Source organism: Cimex lectularius, unplaced genomic scaffold, assembly GCF_000648675.2.
Source record: "Cimex lectularius strain Harlan isolate CLEC.00 unplaced genomic scaffold, Clec_2.1 scaffold75, whole genome shotgun sequence".
In the NCBI taxonomy this organism is placed as follows: domain Eukaryota; kingdom Metazoa; phylum Arthropoda; class Insecta; order Hemiptera; family Cimicidae; genus Cimex; species Cimex lectularius.
Window position 1 is genome coordinate 1,442,685 of NW_019392758.1, and position 17,333 is coordinate 1,460,017.

General features: G+C 32.4%; 1 protein-coding gene across 1 annotated transcript; it reads right to left on the reverse strand.

The window, feature by feature from the left end:
- Window positions 1–2,405: 2,405 nt before the first annotated feature.
- LOC106661166 (tetratricopeptide repeat protein 28) lies at window positions 2,406–17,333 on the reverse strand. The gene is made up of 18 exons (XM_014384404.2): window positions 16,906–17,333; window positions 12,961–13,218; window positions 12,185–12,332; window positions 11,845–12,071; window positions 11,572–11,776; window positions 11,304–11,512; window positions 10,771–10,956; window positions 10,429–10,668; window positions 10,075–10,353; window positions 9,436–9,664; window positions 9,126–9,358; window positions 8,702–8,992; window positions 7,199–7,533; window positions 6,850–7,136; window positions 6,517–6,779; window positions 6,088–6,196; window positions 4,653–4,855; window positions 2,406–4,338 (listed from the first exon to the last, which is right to left on the reverse strand). The coding sequence occupies exons 1-18, from the start codon at window positions 16,927–16,929 to the stop codon at window positions 3,325–3,327; spliced, it is 4,740 nt and encodes a 1,579-aa protein (XP_014239890.1). The 5' UTR covers window positions 16,930–17,333; the 3' UTR covers window positions 2,406–3,324.

Consider the following 17,333-nt stretch of genomic DNA (forward strand, 5'->3'; position numbering starts at 1 on the left):
AGGGTTAGGAAGAAAGTTGTTGGACAAGAGGGTTTGGATGTGTCGAAAAGGTATTGTGGACTTTCTTATAACAAGTTCTCACTAGATCTTGACCTAATAGAATATGGAGGTCAGTGTGGATAGTTTAATTGGAGACGTAGAGGGGAAGATTTTGGATTGGAGGACTGGATACAGAGTTAATTGGAATAAGAAGCTAACAAATTTATGAAGTTTTTTTGCCAGTGTAACTTTTTTAAATTTTCCATGGCACAAGCATTGATGGCATGTATTTCTGCTTGAAAGACCGAAGTGTACTTCCCCAATGAGTTTGATTGCTCATATTTTGATACAGAAAATGCCCAATCCGGTTCCTTCATTTGGTTTGGGGCCATCTGTATACCATATCATTTGATTTTAAAGTTTAAGCTACCTTGTGCTTAAAGATTAATTCAAAAAGTATGTTTTTACTGAATAAACATGGAAAGCAACATGAGATCGGAAAGACTTTATCAAAAGATGTTTGAAAATTTGTGACCAATGATGGCTGATGGTGGTTATTGATTCACTCATAAATGAACAATACAATTTTCAGCAGAGACCTAGCTAATATTTACGAGGGTGTATCAAATATAAACAGGACTGATTTTCTTAAAAATGTCAAGAGGGGTCGTAGACCTTTAAGGTATTTGCCCACTAGAACGTAACATACTAGGACCGTGTCAGGCACGAAAAAAACCGCTCCGGTCACTACTATGCCCACTGCAACGGATGAACCGTGTTCTATACCCGTATGTAACACGTATGTAAAAACGTTTTGTAGCCGTCCTGCTTCAGTCGCTGTCGTACATTTCTTTTATAAAAACGCGTCGTTTGTGAATTTTTGTTTTCTTGTGTGGAGTGAATTTGTTAAATAAAGTATGGCTATTAGAAAATTATACGAGAATTGGCCATGATTGCCATTATTTTGGACGAGGAAGAAGAAAACAAAAAAACACTAGATGTTGTAAATTGTATAAAAACTCGTAATTACGAACATATTCTATTAGTTGTTCATCCTCCATTTTTATTAAGACACAAACACTCATAATACAATAAAACAAACACAGATCTCTTCGTCAAATGCAAAGAACTTGTGTGGAACGGACAGCAACACAGTAGGCCGGATGTGCACAACGGTCACGTGTCATACCCGGAGTGGGCCAACACCTGCAAAATATTCTCGGCAGCCGATTTTTGACTGAACGAGCACGGCACGGTACGGTGTTGGCCGGTGACGGAACGGTGTAGTGGGCATTTTCTAATACTAAATGATGTAAAGAATATTTATTTGCATGTGTCGGTACGGTTACGGTCCTAGTATGATAAGTTCTAGTGGGCAAAGACCTTTAAGGGGTTGATGTGTAGAGAGTATACTGTTAGGAACAGGGAAGAATCGACTGCAACTCTCCCAAGTCCCTTTAATATCAATAAAAAAAATGAGTGAGAAAGAAGTGCATGTCTCTGTGGAGCAACAGATTATTATGAAGTTTTTGACCAACGAGGGGGTGAATTCAACTGAAATTTTGGGGTGACTAAAGGCACAGTATGGGGACAACAACCAGTTTCTGCTTGGCACAAAAAATTTTCATGAATGGCATGAAAAAAGGTCGAGAACGAGAGCAACAATCGCCGTCCAAGGATGAGTGTGACCGAGACTACCATGAGGCTGCTTTTCCTGATCTTTTTATGCCTACATGATCAACGCAATTAAGGCGCAATGTTATTGTGAATTATTGGATGCTGCAAAATTTTTCATTTCGAAGGAAAAGGAAGGAACAACAGGCCAAAAGTTTAATTCTGCATGGCATCGCCAGGCCTAGTACACTTAATGCCACAAGGCAATAATTGGATGCAATATTGATTGATAAATGATAGAACATTCATCCTATAGTCCATACTTGTCACCTTGTGATTTTCATCATTTTAGAAGCACTTCGAGACAAACATATGCAGCTACAAAGTGGTGAAAGCATTTGTGCTCCAAATACCATGAGAATAACCCAAGAATTTTTATAATGACGCAATAAAAAAATAAAAATTTAAAAAATCCCAATCCGATAGATAAAAAATGTATTTTCAGGGTGGGAGAATATGTAGAAAAATAATATATTTTGTATAAGCTAAAGAAAATAGATTTTTTTTTTGTAAAATGAGTCTTTCATATTTGATACATCTTGGTATTATATGTATTTATTTGTGAGATATTTTGATAAATAAACGCACTTTTAAACACTTTTCAGGAATAACTACATTTTCATAGGAAGGAGAAATTTAGATGAATGGAAAATAAATAGAGCAAATGAATCCTAGTATACATAACAAATTTATTTTCTTTTTTTTAATAATTGTTTTGAATAATACATAATGTATACAAAGTTATTTACATTATAAATTTTACTTATATATATATTACATAAATAACAACCCTGTGTATATATAAACACCCCCTTTTTTTAAAGGCACTGTTAATGTCACCAGTCCCTATAGCCATATCCCCAAAATGTCATACATTTCTCCCTCTGTGACATGTGAATCATTATCAATGTCATTTGCTAATAGTTGAATTAAAATTACTTTACACGTACAACGTATTAGATTAAATAATTAAAATGACATTGAAATAAACTATCACATTATTATGGATGTATTGTGATTTGTGTAGAAACTACAAAAAAAAATTGTGTATGCACTTCTTTGAAAAAACCAAAAAGTATGCAGATTGTTAAAAAACTCACACAACTTATCACAAAAGAGTACATTTCTAAAATCTAACTTTTATCTGTATTCAGTTTTTAGATAGATTATTTAACAACTTAAGTACAAAATTCTATTTGTACTGATTGCATACAACAGGAAGCTGTCTGTATATATTTTGATACAAACTAATGAACAAACATATGGTCTAATTTTGATTCAAATATATCATTTTACCTATAATTAATAACAAGGTTTTTTTAAGCAGTAAATAATGTTAATGTGACATACTGTTATCACCATCAAATTATAACATATATCCCCCTTCTAAACAAAAATTAAGTTAAAGTCCATTTAAAATAAATATTCAAGTAGATAAAGTTTAGCAAGCTACACCCAATATTTGGCAGTGATATTTACTAAACCACTTTCATATAAAACATACCCCAAAAAATAAATCAATTTTAGTCTTTATACAAACTTTTTTTGTTTTGTTTTTATACTAATTGTAGGTAATTTAAATGTTAAGAGTAATAATAATACTGCTGTGCTATATAATAAACCTATATTAATACTGTATTTGGCTGTAATACCCGTTAAAACAAAGAAGGATTATCCATTTGATATCCTTAATTCTTGTGAAGAGCTCACTTTTTGAGTCTGTTTGTTCCTGGCTACATCATTTTCATTGTTTAACTTCTGAAAGCTTCCAGGATCGTCAAATTCGTTTGTTGCTATCTGCCTGTTTAAAACTTTGTAACTGCCCGCACTGCATTGTGAATCTGCGATCGACCTTCCATCCCCTTCATCCCTTCTTGACAGTTCACTACATGGAGAAGTACTTCTCGTCTTTCCTTCAGACTCTACAATTTCCGTCGGATAGAATCTCTGCAGTTCTGCGGACGATAGCCACGCTTTATTTTTATCGCTGTTTTCACTTTCATTTTGAGAATCGACAATTTCATTTTGTGGCAAAAGCAACTTGGTGAGCGGAGGTGCTAAACCTAACCCGATATTTCTTTCATGGTAGACTTCAGATATAGTAGGCGTCAAATCTCTATTAAGCCGAGTCATTTGAGTAGCCCTAATTTGATCTTGTATTCCCGAGGAAATGGAAGTTGTAGTCCCATCGTTAGATGACGTCTGTTCTTGTTCAGGTGCAAAATACAACATCCTGGGTGAAGTGATCAAATGTGAGTCGAACATATGAGCTCCACTGTGCTTGTCATTGGACACACCGTTGCGAGGAGTATGTTTCGTTCCAACACCATTAATAACATTTTGCGATCGCTGAGGTAATATACTCAGTTCTTCTACCAACTGGTTGTAGAATGGAGGCGGTGGAGGTTTTCTTGAAAGTGGAGGAAGAGGCGGAAGCCGTCTTAATACTGTCGCATGCCCTCCGCCTTCCCATTCAGTGGCAGAACTCGACGAGCACGACGAATCTGGACTCCTTTGTTGGCAATTGACCTCTATCTTTGTTTCTGCCATTGATGAACACAGATTTCTTAGCCTAGTCTGGTGGGCAGCTTTCAGGTTCACTTGTTGGTCAGTTACACTCTGAGAAGCAACAGGAGGGCTAGGAGTAAAAGCAGCATCACTTTCTCCACCACCTGGACGACGAACCTACAAAGAAAATTATTTTATGCTGAATAACGTAGAATTGTAAATATGTAAAAACAATATCATAAAAGCAATTTTATACTTTGCATATGTGGTGCTTTTTGTTTAGGTAAATTAACTATATTTAAATTGTAATCAGTTTAGAAATAAAACAAAAACATTCTCAATTTCTTCTTGTCCAATATTATATGATTTTTTTCTCTTTAGAAATGCTATTTATTTATGCTTTTTTTAAAAAAATACATAACTACTCACTACATATGCCTGATTTGTTAAATATTCTTAAAATGTAAACAACTAATATGCCACATAATTACATTTGATGATGTTTCTGAACAAGCAGTTCTCCCGTCAGGCTCTCCTCTTCTTCTCACATAGCTAGTAAAGGCACCAGGAATTCTATTGTTATGATGAATAATTGATGATCTCTCCGGGCCGTTTTCTAGAGACTGTAGACTCTCGGCAGAACTGGTCGATGCAGCACTGAGGGCCTGGGGTATTGACGTTTCCTCCTGAATATCTGTAATAATAACCAATGATTTATGCCAAGTTATCAATTTGAGATGAAGATTGAATTTTCATCAATACCATTGTTTTATGACTAATCATTATTCAATGTAATGCTAATACAGAGGCGTACTGGCCCCCAACTTTTTGAGCAAACACGGTGACTCAATAAAGGAAGTGTCACCAATTTTATACTTATTAACTTACATACTTCCAATATTATAATACAAAATCATACATTGCATACTGCTGCGTTACACAAAAAGTTAAAATGCAAGTACATAATATACAAAACAACAACACAATTGCTAGTGGAGTCATGAAAATTTCACTCATATTGAATAATATGAATTTTCTTTTATTTCATTATTATTAGTATTTTATTTTTAATAGGCCAATTTTAGAAGGTAGATGCATTAAAGATGATTCTTTAGGTTACTATGTTTTCGCATCCTAATTATGTACTTTTAGTTTTTGAATAGCAGATTTTCAGGATGCTGAAACACCGTAAAACGAAGAATCAGATTTAATCTATCACCTACCTTCTAAAATTGGTCTAGCAAAAGTAAAATAAATAGTTCATAATACAACAAAGAAGAAGCGCAACAATACAAAAAGAAAAAGAAGAATTAATAGTAAATGAATAAACAATTCAAAATAAGTTTATGTAAGTAGTACAGTTGACATTTTTTCACAAAAGCATGTCAAATTGGTCAAATAATATTTTCATGTGATTTTGATTTCCCTATCTTCCAATAATTTTTGTCTTTCCAATGTTGACTATATGTATTAGACGATAAGCATTTATGTTATTTAAAGTAAAAAAGAAGGACAATAAAACAAAGAGAAGAATTAATAGCAAATTAATAGACAATTAAAAAAGAAGTTTATGTAGACTTTTTTTAACAAGATACGTCAAAATTGTGCAGATAATATTTTTATGTGATTTCATTTCGCCTTTTCAATGTTAACTATATATGGTAAATAAGCATTTAACAGCATAATGATAAACATTTATGCTATTTAAAATAAAAAGAAGTACAACAAAACAAAGAAAAGAATTAATAGGAAAGGAATAAACAATTAAAAAATAAGTTAATGTAAGTACTACAGTGGACATTTTTTAAACAAGAACATTTTTATGTGATTTTCACTTCCCCATCTTCCAATAATTTTTGCCTTTTCAGTGTTGATTATAGAAGATAAACATAAATATTATTTAAAAAACTGTGAATATAAACTCACCAATTGAATTTGCTTTTACAACTGTTTTAACCTGTATACACTCTGAACTTCTTCGATTGTCATTAGTACTATCATTGGGATTTGTACTACTTTCTGACAGCCTAGGACTCTACAATAAAACATTGAGAATTAATTTTAATAATAGAAATGTTTATTCAAAAAATATCAATTACAAATGTTATATACATTACAATACAAAAACATTAGCCTTTTGTGCCTTTCAGCAGAATATTGAGAATTGTGTACGCGATTAAAACTAATCAGACGTGTAAAATGTGACAAGGCAAAAAGCCACCAACATTTGTAAACAAATCTCGGCGAAATTGTTTAAAGAAAGGAACAATTTTTTCAGTAGAGTGGGCAGAGTGGAATCTTTAATGAGTAACGGTGGAAAGTATGTTTAAATAAAATGTTATAGAGATAGAATACCTGTAATTGTTCAAAAGTTGAACCTGGTTGAAGATCAAAGTGTGATAATTTAAATTCATTCGAATTTCTCGATTCTCTCCTGATTGTTTCCAACAGATGGGAGGCTTGTTCAAACTGATTTTGTAAAGAATCGACATGACCGTTGAAATTCCATGTTGACGACATAAGCCTGTGTCTCAGATCTAAATTGTCTGCAATATAAAGTGCCTTTTTCAAATTGATAATTGCTTGGCTAGTGTTTCCAAGAAGGTGGTGGATACGACCTAAACATAATAAAGAAATGCCATTGTACCATAAAAACATATATCGATGTAATCTTTTCGATTTGCATACCTAATGAGCAATGCGCTACTGCTCTTGCAGATTTGTCATTCATTTGATTAACAATGGCTAAATTTATTTCATGGTGTTTCAAAGCATCTTGAAGATTGCCCATATGCTCATACAAACTGCCCAAATGGGAATGTGCACTCATCTGCATTATCGGTATTCCGACTTCTTCCGCGATATTCAATTCTAATTGCAAATACCTTAGTGCATTACTATATTCATTCATTTGTTGGAATAGTTGTCCAAGGCCTCCAGCAGCTTCACCCTCAGATACTTTATCTTTTGCTTCCCTATTAAAAATTTAGTAATGAAAATAAAATTAAAATCTGTAAAATAAGAACTGTATACGTACCGGGCCATTGTGAGCAGCTGTTCAAGACATGAGATAGCCTGTTCCCCGTTTCCTAATAGCATGTAAATATATCCCAGTTCTCCATAGCAGGACATTTTCATTTCTATACTGTTCATTTCATGGGCAACCACTAACCGCTTCTCAAAACATATTAACGCTTGTTCATAATTTCCTTGGCGCTTGTTAGCATGGCCTAGACCTCTGTACGCTCTTTCTAAGTCTCGGCAACTTTTTAATTTTACGGCTATAGCTAAATGTTGTTCATGGCACTTTATAGCTTCTTCCAAATCACCAAGCGCATCATAACAATCTCCTAAATTTCCAAATGCTCTCCCCTGAAATTATTATTTTTTCTTCAAATTTACTAAATCAGCACATTGGATCCCTTAATAGAAAGTACACTGCTATCTCCTTAATCCGAAATTCGGTACTCTGAACATTCCAGTAATCCGAATTTTAAAAAATTCAAGAAGGAAGAAGGCAAGAGAGGGAGAGAAGGTGGGGGAGGAGAGAGAGTGACTAAGTGAGAGAAAAAGAGTGAGTAATAGAAAAAGGGTGAGTGAGAGTGAGAGAGAGAGTGAGTGAGTGAGTGAGTGAGTGAGTGAGTGAGTGAGTGAGTGAGAGAGAGAGAGAGAGAGAGAGAGAGAGAGAAGAGAGAGAGAGAATAAGAAAGACAGGAGTGCATGAGAGAAAATGAGTGAGAGAGTGAGTGGAAGAAAGACAGGAGTGTGTGAGAGAAAACAAGTGATTGAGAGAAGGAGAGTAAGTGAAAAAAGAGGGTGAGTGAGTGAGTGAGTGAGTGAGTGAGTGAGAGAGAGAGAGAGAGAGAGAGAGAGAGAGAATAAGAAAGACAGGAGTGTGTGAGAGAAAATGAGTGAAAGAGTGAGTGGAAGAAAGACAGGAGTGTGGGAGAGAAAACGAGTGAGTGAGAGAAGGAGAGTAAATGAAAAAAGAGGGTGAGTGAGTGAGTGAGTGAGTGAGTGAGTGAGTGAGTGAGAGAGAGAGAGAGAGAGAGAGAGAGAGTGTGTGAGAGAGAGAGAGAGGGGGGAGAGGGGAGAGGGAGAGAGAGGGAGAGAGAGAGAGAAAAAGACAGGAGTGTGTGAGAGAAAATGAGTGAGTGAGAGAAAGAGATTAAGTGTGTGAAAGAAAGAGAGTAAGTGAGAAAAAGAGGGTGAATGAGTAAGAGACAGTGTGTAAGAGTAAGTGAAGAGTTATCCGAAAGTCCAAGACTTGTTAAACTACATTTTTTATAATTTTTGAGAATTTCTTTTGTTTGATGAATCCCTCACTGAGTACACTCAAGTAAAGTAGTGTTTCCAAAAAAATTGTAATGTATATAAAACAAGTTTTTGTTTTCAATACTTAATTACTATATTTTTTATTTAATACAGTCTGTAGTAAGCATTAAATAAGTTAATAAGAAATAACAATTCTTTTTATCATGGTCAATATTGTTTTTATGTTGGGCTCATGTGGAGAGGAAACATAACAGATATTACTCACTTTATCTATGATAGCTGTAGGGATTGAAAGTTGTTCCAGTGTGGCTAATTGCTGTTCGAGGAACCCGATGGCATCTTCATAATGGCCCATATTTAATCTAGCAATACCTAAGTTTCCAAAAGCTTGGGCTTCAACTACACTTTCCCTTAACTCTTTGGCTCTATCAAGCTGTTCTTCATAGCACTTTATAGCGTTAGTGTAATTTCCTAGTGACATATGTACTGCACCTAAATTTCCATGAGCTCTGCATTCTCCCTTCAGATCGTTCATCTCCTGCCGTACTGTTAGCTCCTGTAAGTGTTAAATTTTATTTACATTTTCATTATTTTTAATAAAATTTAAATAAATCTAAACATTTTATTTGGAAGACTTTTTTTTTGTAGTTTGCAATATTTATGGTGTATTACTATTATTTGTTCTTTACTTGAGTATGGAAAGCTAATGCTTTGTCAAAATATCTTAGTAAACGGTTTGCCAGGCCTAAGTTTCCATATGCCGACGCTTCCAAGGCTCTATCCCTTCCTTGTCGCGCAAAAGTGAGCTGACGTTGATACATTTTTATTGATTCTTCTAAATCACCCATTTTCATAAGCACATCACCAATATTTCCAATAGCTCTGAATTTGCCGGAAAGATTTTTAGTCATGTGGGCTATGGCTATTTAAAAAAATAAAAGAAATAAATAAAAAGTTAAACATGCCACAAGGCTTGCTGTATTTCAAAATTATTGTTACCTAAGAAGTATTTTTGGCAATCAAGCGCAGTCTCAAAATTTCCTAAAGCAAAATGGGCCAATCCGAGGTTGCAATATGCACGGCCCATGTTCATTTTATCTTGAAGATCTTTTGCTAGAGCTAGATCTTGATCGTAGTATCTTACTGCTTCTCTATAATTATTTAAACAATAGTGTGCATATCCAAGGAAGTGGCATGCTTTAGCCTCCCCTTCAACATCATGTAATTCCTAAAAGAGAAACCATTTTATTAAAAACAATCGTCGATAGTTAATTGGATGTTAGTTATCCATTTAGTGTTTATTGTTTGTCGGTAGTGATATTTATAAACAGGAGTATATATGTTAAACTGATCGAAACTTCATCAATCTGTTATGCATCTCAATGACGTCTTAGTCCGCAAGAAAGTAAACAGACCTAGAATAGTGATCCAATCCCGACCAGCTTAAGATGTATCACAGACATGCAGACCAACAACCACCACCAAGAATACTTATGTAAGCTTGATCTAAAAGCTTGAGTTAAAATGTATTTGAAGCAATAACTCAATTGTAAAATATTTAATTTAAAATAAAATCTTTCCTTGATACTAATTATTACATTGACAAAAAAATTTTCAATTTATTAACTATTATTTCACCTGAGAGAGCATCAGATAATTTTCATAGTAGGGCACTGCTTGAGCAAACTCAGCACGAGAGCTGTGGCAATTTCCCAAATTAAGTAAAGCACATGCTTCCCCGGCGGTGTCTTTCAATTCTCGAGCAATATTCAAATGAGCTCTATAATGGAACAATGCCATTTCATGTGCTCCTAATGCTTGGTAAGCTACAGCGAGATTACCATGAGTTGAAGCCTCAGAACTACGATCCTTCACTTCTTTTGAAATCATCAACTCTTGTTTATGGTATTTAATAGCCTAAATAGTAAAAACAGGTGCTTTTTCATTCACTAATCAAATAGGTGCTTACAAGTATATAAAATTCTCTGTTACCTGCTCATAGTATGCCATAGCACTATGAGCATTGCCTATGTTGCCATAAGCACGACCCATTCCGGCCTTATCATTTAAAGCTCGGGCTATATTCAAATGTGCTTGGTGGAGTTTTAAAGCAGCATCGTGTTCTCCTAACAACTGGTAGACGATTCCAAGATTCGAACAAGCTCGGCCTTCCCCAACTCTATCTTTCATACTAAGAGCCATTTCAAGTTGTTTTTCATGCCACTTTTTAGCCTAAAATAAATTTTTAGTAATGAATTCATTCATTCTCAAAGAAAAAGCAATTTAAGAAGCTCTTTTTATAAAAATACAGCGGTATTTGATTTTTCCACATACCTGATTATAATCTCCTGCACAGCGAGCAGCATGACCAAGACCTGCAAAAGCTCTTGCTTCCACAGCTTTATCCCCTAGCTCTTGAGCAATTTTTAATACATTTTCATGATATATAATGGCCTGAGCAAAATTTCTTCTGTAGTGATGGGATGAGCCTAAGTTGCTGTAAGCTCGAGCTTCTTCAACCTTAAAAATATTAAATCCATTACATTTAGTGATCTGATTGACCAAATTACTTCTTTCAATTAATTAATCTTTTTATGTAAGGTTTGGTTGAAATTAAAAAGTTAGTGTCCCGCTCGTGGCACTAAAGTTTTCATTTCAACCAAAAACTTACATAAAAAGATCACTTAAAAATATTTTTGAATAATTTATGTAACATATTAACACAAATATATAATTTATTTTATATTTATCTAATTAAATTTTATAACGAAGAGAGAAAACAATAAGATTATTTTTAGACAATATTAAAAAAAAGGAAAAATTGATTATGGTTTAAATAATTTAAATCAACAGAAAAAAAATCATACCAAATTGCCTAATCGTCTTGCTAATCTCAAGTGCTGTGTGTGACAATCCACAGCACTTTCAAATTCACCCATTGCTAAATAGACAGCTCCAACGTTTCCAATTTCCCTAGCTTCTTGCAGCCGGTCACCCATTTGTTTGACTAATTGCACGCACTGTTTATGAGAAGCTAACGCATTAGGATAATCACCGATCGCTGTATAAACATGACCTACAAAGTTGGAAAATTAATAATAACAAATAATTAAACGATTGAATAAATAAACAAACCTAAACTTGTTAGAGCGGATGCGGCTGCTTGAGTGTCTTTACATTTCATTGCTAAAACTAGTTGGTAACGATGTGACGTCAAAGCTTCTCGATAACTTCCTTTACTAAAATAAGCCGAGCCTAAATTCCCATGCGCTCTACATTCGCCATTTGTATCACCAAGAGATTTTGCGACAGCAAGATCTTGTTGCATGTAATTGATCGCCTGCATTACAATTTTTACAATTAAAATTTTAGCGTTGAATTTTTTTAAAAATATTTTTTAAAATTTACCTTATCTAAAGAGTTTAAGGCCCAATAAGCAGAAGAGAGTGCTGAAAAAACCGACCCGCGCAGCTTAAGACTGCAGGTTCCAATTTTCAAAGCTGATTCCAGTACAATTACGGCTGGAGAATATTGTCCAGCAGCTATAAGTTCTTGGCCAACTACTGATATTATTACAAAAGCGCATGTATCCAAGCGCATAGTTTGCAGTTGCTTGAATGTTGGCTCCAAAGCATCTGTAAGTGAAAAAATAAATCAATACTGACAAAGTCAATTTTTTTTAGGCAGAAAATTCAATTTCTTTAAAATAACACAATTGTTAAAAATGAATAAATAATATTGAATTTACCTCTAAGAGGAGATTTTAGCGATGCTTCGACGAGGCCTGATTGCAGTTGGGTTGATTTCGGATCTTGAGATAGACCCGAGCTAAATACGGCTAACGCATCTCCATGACGTCCAAGACACTGTAGTGCTACTCCTTGGCGATAATATGCCTGAAATATGTATTCCACATAAAATGACCCAAATTAACTAATTTACTTTAAATTATAATTTTACTTTAAATATATGTAAAATGTATGTTCTAGATTTATAAATAATTCCATTAGACTTCGTGGTCCGATTGACCAATTGTCTTTTTTCAATTAATTAATTTTTATGTAATTTTTTAACTCAACCAATACCTTACATAAAAATTTATAAATAATAATGACCAATTTTTTCATGCTGCTAAAAAACTGAAATTGAAGAATTCAAGAGAAATTACATAAAAATGGAAAAAATTTAGTATAAACAAGTGTCAATAGGATTTATATAAATAAATAATAAGAATAACATGGTAATAAATGAACACGGCAAAACATAAACTAAAAATATAAGAAATACATTATTTAACATACAAAATTACAGGATGAACAATGAAATTAAGATGAAAATCATAAATATCATTACAGTAATGATGTTAACATTGTACAAATATAGAATTGCTCATACTTAGAAATTATAAATGATGGGGTGAGTGTGGAGTTCAATCCTTTTTTAAAAAGATGGTTCCTACTCACATTAAGCAAGATTGTTCATACTTTGTTTTACTTATTGTTTATAAGAAAAGAATAAAAGTACCTTCGGCCAGTTTGGGTTCAGTTCTCTTGCTTTTGTTGCGTCTTGGAGGGCTTGTGCAAATTGTCCCATTTTTACATAAGCCGCTGAGCGGTTTGAATGTAAAATATGGTTTGTTGGATCAAGCTGTAAAGCGTCGGTGTATAAAGCAACAGCTTTAGCATAGTGTCCGGCTTGGCAGGCCTGGTTGGACAGCCTGACCTTTTCGATAAAAACTGCTTTACTAGCAGGTGGAAGTTGAGAAGTACCTTCTGGCTCAACCTGCAAAAATGTATAATATTCGTAGAATTTAAAATTATTTTCAGAAGGGCTAGATCAAATAAATTGATATAAAATTAATATTACAATGATTAATAATTTTCAACATGAAAGCAACGTAATAATTCAATGGTCAAATAAATATTGAATAAATTAACATTTATTTAATTAATATTAATAAATGTTAATATACTTTATAACGAAAATAAATCACTAACTAATGGCATTTTATGGATAAAAATTTGATTTTATTACCAGCATGTTTGCAAAATCTACATTTTTTAAAATGCCATATCTTTTAGTATTTTTGACAATAAGATCTCTTTGATTTGATAAGATCAATAAGGTCAAAAGTACATTGACTTTTAATAGTTAATAAATTTAACAAAAATAAATAATTTTTTTAAATTTGTTATTACGTAAACAAACAACAATTAAATAAAGGAGATTTAGGGGTTATGTCAAAATTAGACTAACTACTTTTTTAAAATTAAAAACAACAGTTATAGTATAATAAAATCTTACTTACAATGCAAAAAATTTCAAATTGAGAAAAATTAGATGCACTGTGTGAAAAAGATTGGCTCAAATTGAATGTACGAAACTTTATTAAATACATATCCAACTGATACATTTTTATGAATAGAAATACTTAAGGTATATAAAAAATAATTAATGGTACATAACAGAACTAACATGAAATTTATATAATATATTCCCTGCTTTGGTGGGTCGGAAAAATATTTCATAACCTTCAGTGTTTGACATACGTATATTTGATAATTGAAATAATAAGTAATTTTAATACGCTAAATTATTCCACTTAGAAAATTTGGTGTAATTAAAAAATTTTCTTTAGTGACCTAACGGCTCTGTGTAAAATATGACAGCGAGAGATTATTGCATTATTTACTACGTATCAGCAGGACTAAAATAAATTTAGAAAACACATTTCTTTTTGTTCAATTTCATACATATCTTATATTTTTAATGTATAATTAAGACTTTCAATAATTTATGTGTGCATTTATTTTAATCATTATCATTCATTCCTTGTCTTGTTTCAGTTAAATTCATGTAGAACTAAATTTACTTAATTTACAAGTTTTCTTTGATGGCTTAAGGATTCACTTCATCAATTAATATCTCCGGCAGACGGTTTTTTATCCATGCCGTTATTTTATGTTAAGGCATATGTTTTGTTTTGTAAACATTTTTTGTACTAATAAAGCATTATTATTATTATTATTATTATCAATTAATACATTATTAACAATAATAAACTAATTATTTTTTATTTTCCAAATCATATTGTTTTTGCTGAGTCCTTTTTTTCTAATTTATTATGGTATATATTATCTAGTCAGCTTTCCAATCAATGCTAACTTCTTAATTATCTATAAATTCTTACTCCATGTTCATTTTAAAATACCAAATGTGGGTAGAAATTTTTACATTTTATGTAATATTATGCTTTATTTTTGATAAGGATTAATGCATTTGAAAACTATCGGTTATACACTCAATGTTGATTTTATGTGTTACTTCCTTAGTTTATAAATATTAATGATGAATAATCTTTTTCCATTGTATGTTTTTTAACTTTTATTATTTTATCAGGTTCACATTAAGCCACCAAACGTTGGAAGAAAGTTTTATTTCTTATGTAATGCATTTTTCTCAATTTTTCAAATAAAATGTAGCCATGGAGAATTCTTTCTTTTTTAAGATATAACTGAGATAAGATGAGCCAATTTCATAGCTGAAAGACAGGTGATTTTACATTATTTGGTCAGGCTGAACAAACAAGTTTAATAATACATTGAAAGTCTAACATTTAGTTGACACACTGAGAAGCTAGTTACTTTTCCAAATTGTATGGCATGGAAAGTTTTTTGCTTCAATAGATAAATAATATTTTCAATTCTATTGTTGTTGTTTCTTAAGTTTTATTATCATTATTAGGTTCACTTTAGGATACCAAATGTTGGTAGAAAGTTTTATATTAATATTAACCGTTAATTAATGATTATATGGAGATTATGACTGAGTGAATACAAATAGTTTGATTGAGTCTAAAATTCCTAACATTGTATAAATTTATTTTTTCACACCCTACATGTATTTGTATAATTTAAACAATTTTTAAATGTTTATAAACCCCAGGCCCTGAAGATGATCTCAATAAAGGTCAAAACATTGTCACGATAAAGAAAATGCTTTTATATTTCGTGTAAAACATATTTTCTTAATTTTTCAAATAAAATATAGCTATGTAGATTTCTTTCTTTTTCTAAAGATATAACTGAGATAAGATGAGCCAATTTCTTAGCTGAAAGACATGTAATTGTCATGTTTTGGACAGGCTGTACAAACAAGATTTATGTTAATAACACTCAATGATGATTTTATATCCAACCCAAACTTTTTCCATCTATAAATATTATTGATGAATAGACTTTTTGATTCCAATGTTGATTTGTTTTAAAGTTTTATTATAGTTAATAGATTTGCTTTAAGACACCAAATGCTGGTAGAAAGTTTATATTTTATGTGTGGTGTTTAGTGATCTTTAATTATTGATAATTTGGAGATCGTGGCTGAGTGAGTACAAATACTTTGATTGAGTCTAAAATTTCTAACATTGTATAAATTCATTTTTTTCACATCCTACATGTATTTGTACAATTTAAACAATGTTTATAAACCCCAGGCCCTGAAGATGATCTCAATAAAGGTCAAAACGTTGTCACGATAAAGAAAATGCTTTTATATTTTATGTGAAACATATTTCTTAATTTTTCAAATAAAATGTAGCTACGTAGATTTTTTTTTTTTTAAGATATTACCGAGATAAGATGAGCCAATTTCTTAGCTGAAAGACATGTAATTGTCAGTTTTGGACAGGCTGTACAAACAAGATTTATGTTAATAACACTCAATGATGATTTTATATTTTACCAAACTTTTTCCGTCTATAAATATTATTGATGAATAGACGTTTCGATTCCATTGTTGTTTTGTATTAAAGTTTTATTATAGTTAATAGATTTGCTTTAAGACACCAAATGTTAGCAGAAAGTTTATATTTTATGTCAAACTTATTTCTTAATTTTTCAAATAAAGTGTAGCTACATAGATTTCTTTCTTTTTTTAAGACATAACTGAGATAAGATGAGCCAATTTCTTAGCTGAAAGACAAGTAATTTTCAATTATTTGTTCAGGCTGTACAAAAAAGATTAATCATATTGAAAGTTTAACATTTAGTTGTTACACTGAGAAGTTAGTTACTTTTCCAAATTGTATGGTACAGACAGTTTTTCCCCCCTAATTGATAAATAATACTTTCAATTCCTTTGTATGTTTTCTTTAAGTTTTATTATCGTTATTAGGTACACTTTAAGCCACCAAATGTTGGTTGAAAGTTTTATTTCTTATGTAGAACTTTTTTTCTCTCAATAGGTACGTCTTTTTCAATTATGGTCCAGTGTACAAATGAGTTACAAGGTCGGACAGACCATGTAATTAGTACGTAAATGGAAAGTTAATTAGTTTAAATTTTATTTAAGAATGACGGTGTAGTTAAGAGAAAAAATATTAAAAAGTAACTTGTCTTATCCGGTCGTTAAAGTCACCGAGAATGAACGGGAAATATTTGACAAGGGATGAGACAATAAAGAAATAATTACCTCTGATAGGTCCCTCTGCGACATTGTTGACTAAAAGTTGACATTTCGCTCACTTAACACAAACATAAAATTCTCTGCTCACTTTCTTATGTAGGAATTGGGTGAAAAACAAGTCAACGTAACGAGGTACATTTTCAGCCTGGACGGAGAGGGAGGAGCGCGCGAGGAAAAGGCGAATCGATCCGAATATTTGTATAATAGGTCGACGAAATTCCACAAATCTACAATGGATTTTTGAAGAAGACACTTAAAACCGTCGCGAGTCGATGGATGTCGGGTCGACTGTTATTGACTCGGCATAGGGTCAGGTAGTAAAACTTCGGTTCTGACGGAGGCCCGACGTGAAATCGGTAGGTCAAAAATAAGACAGGAAAAGAAAGATTGTTGAACTGACTGAGGTTTCGTTTCACTCCTCCCCTTGACCTCAA

Bases quoted from the DNA above. Each gene is read 5' to 3' on its own strand.
- LOC106661166 (XM_014384404.2), bottom strand. From the start codon at position 16,929: ATGTCGCAGAGGGACCTATCAGAG. The intron at 13,219-16,905 runs GTAATTATTTCT...ACATTTTTGCAG, and splicing joins CGCAGAGGGACCTATCAGAG to GTTGAGCCAGAAGGTACTTC. The intron at 11,777-11,844 runs GTAAATTTTAAA...ATTGTAATGCAG, and splicing joins CCTTAAACTCTTTAGATAAG to GCGATCAATTACATGCAACA.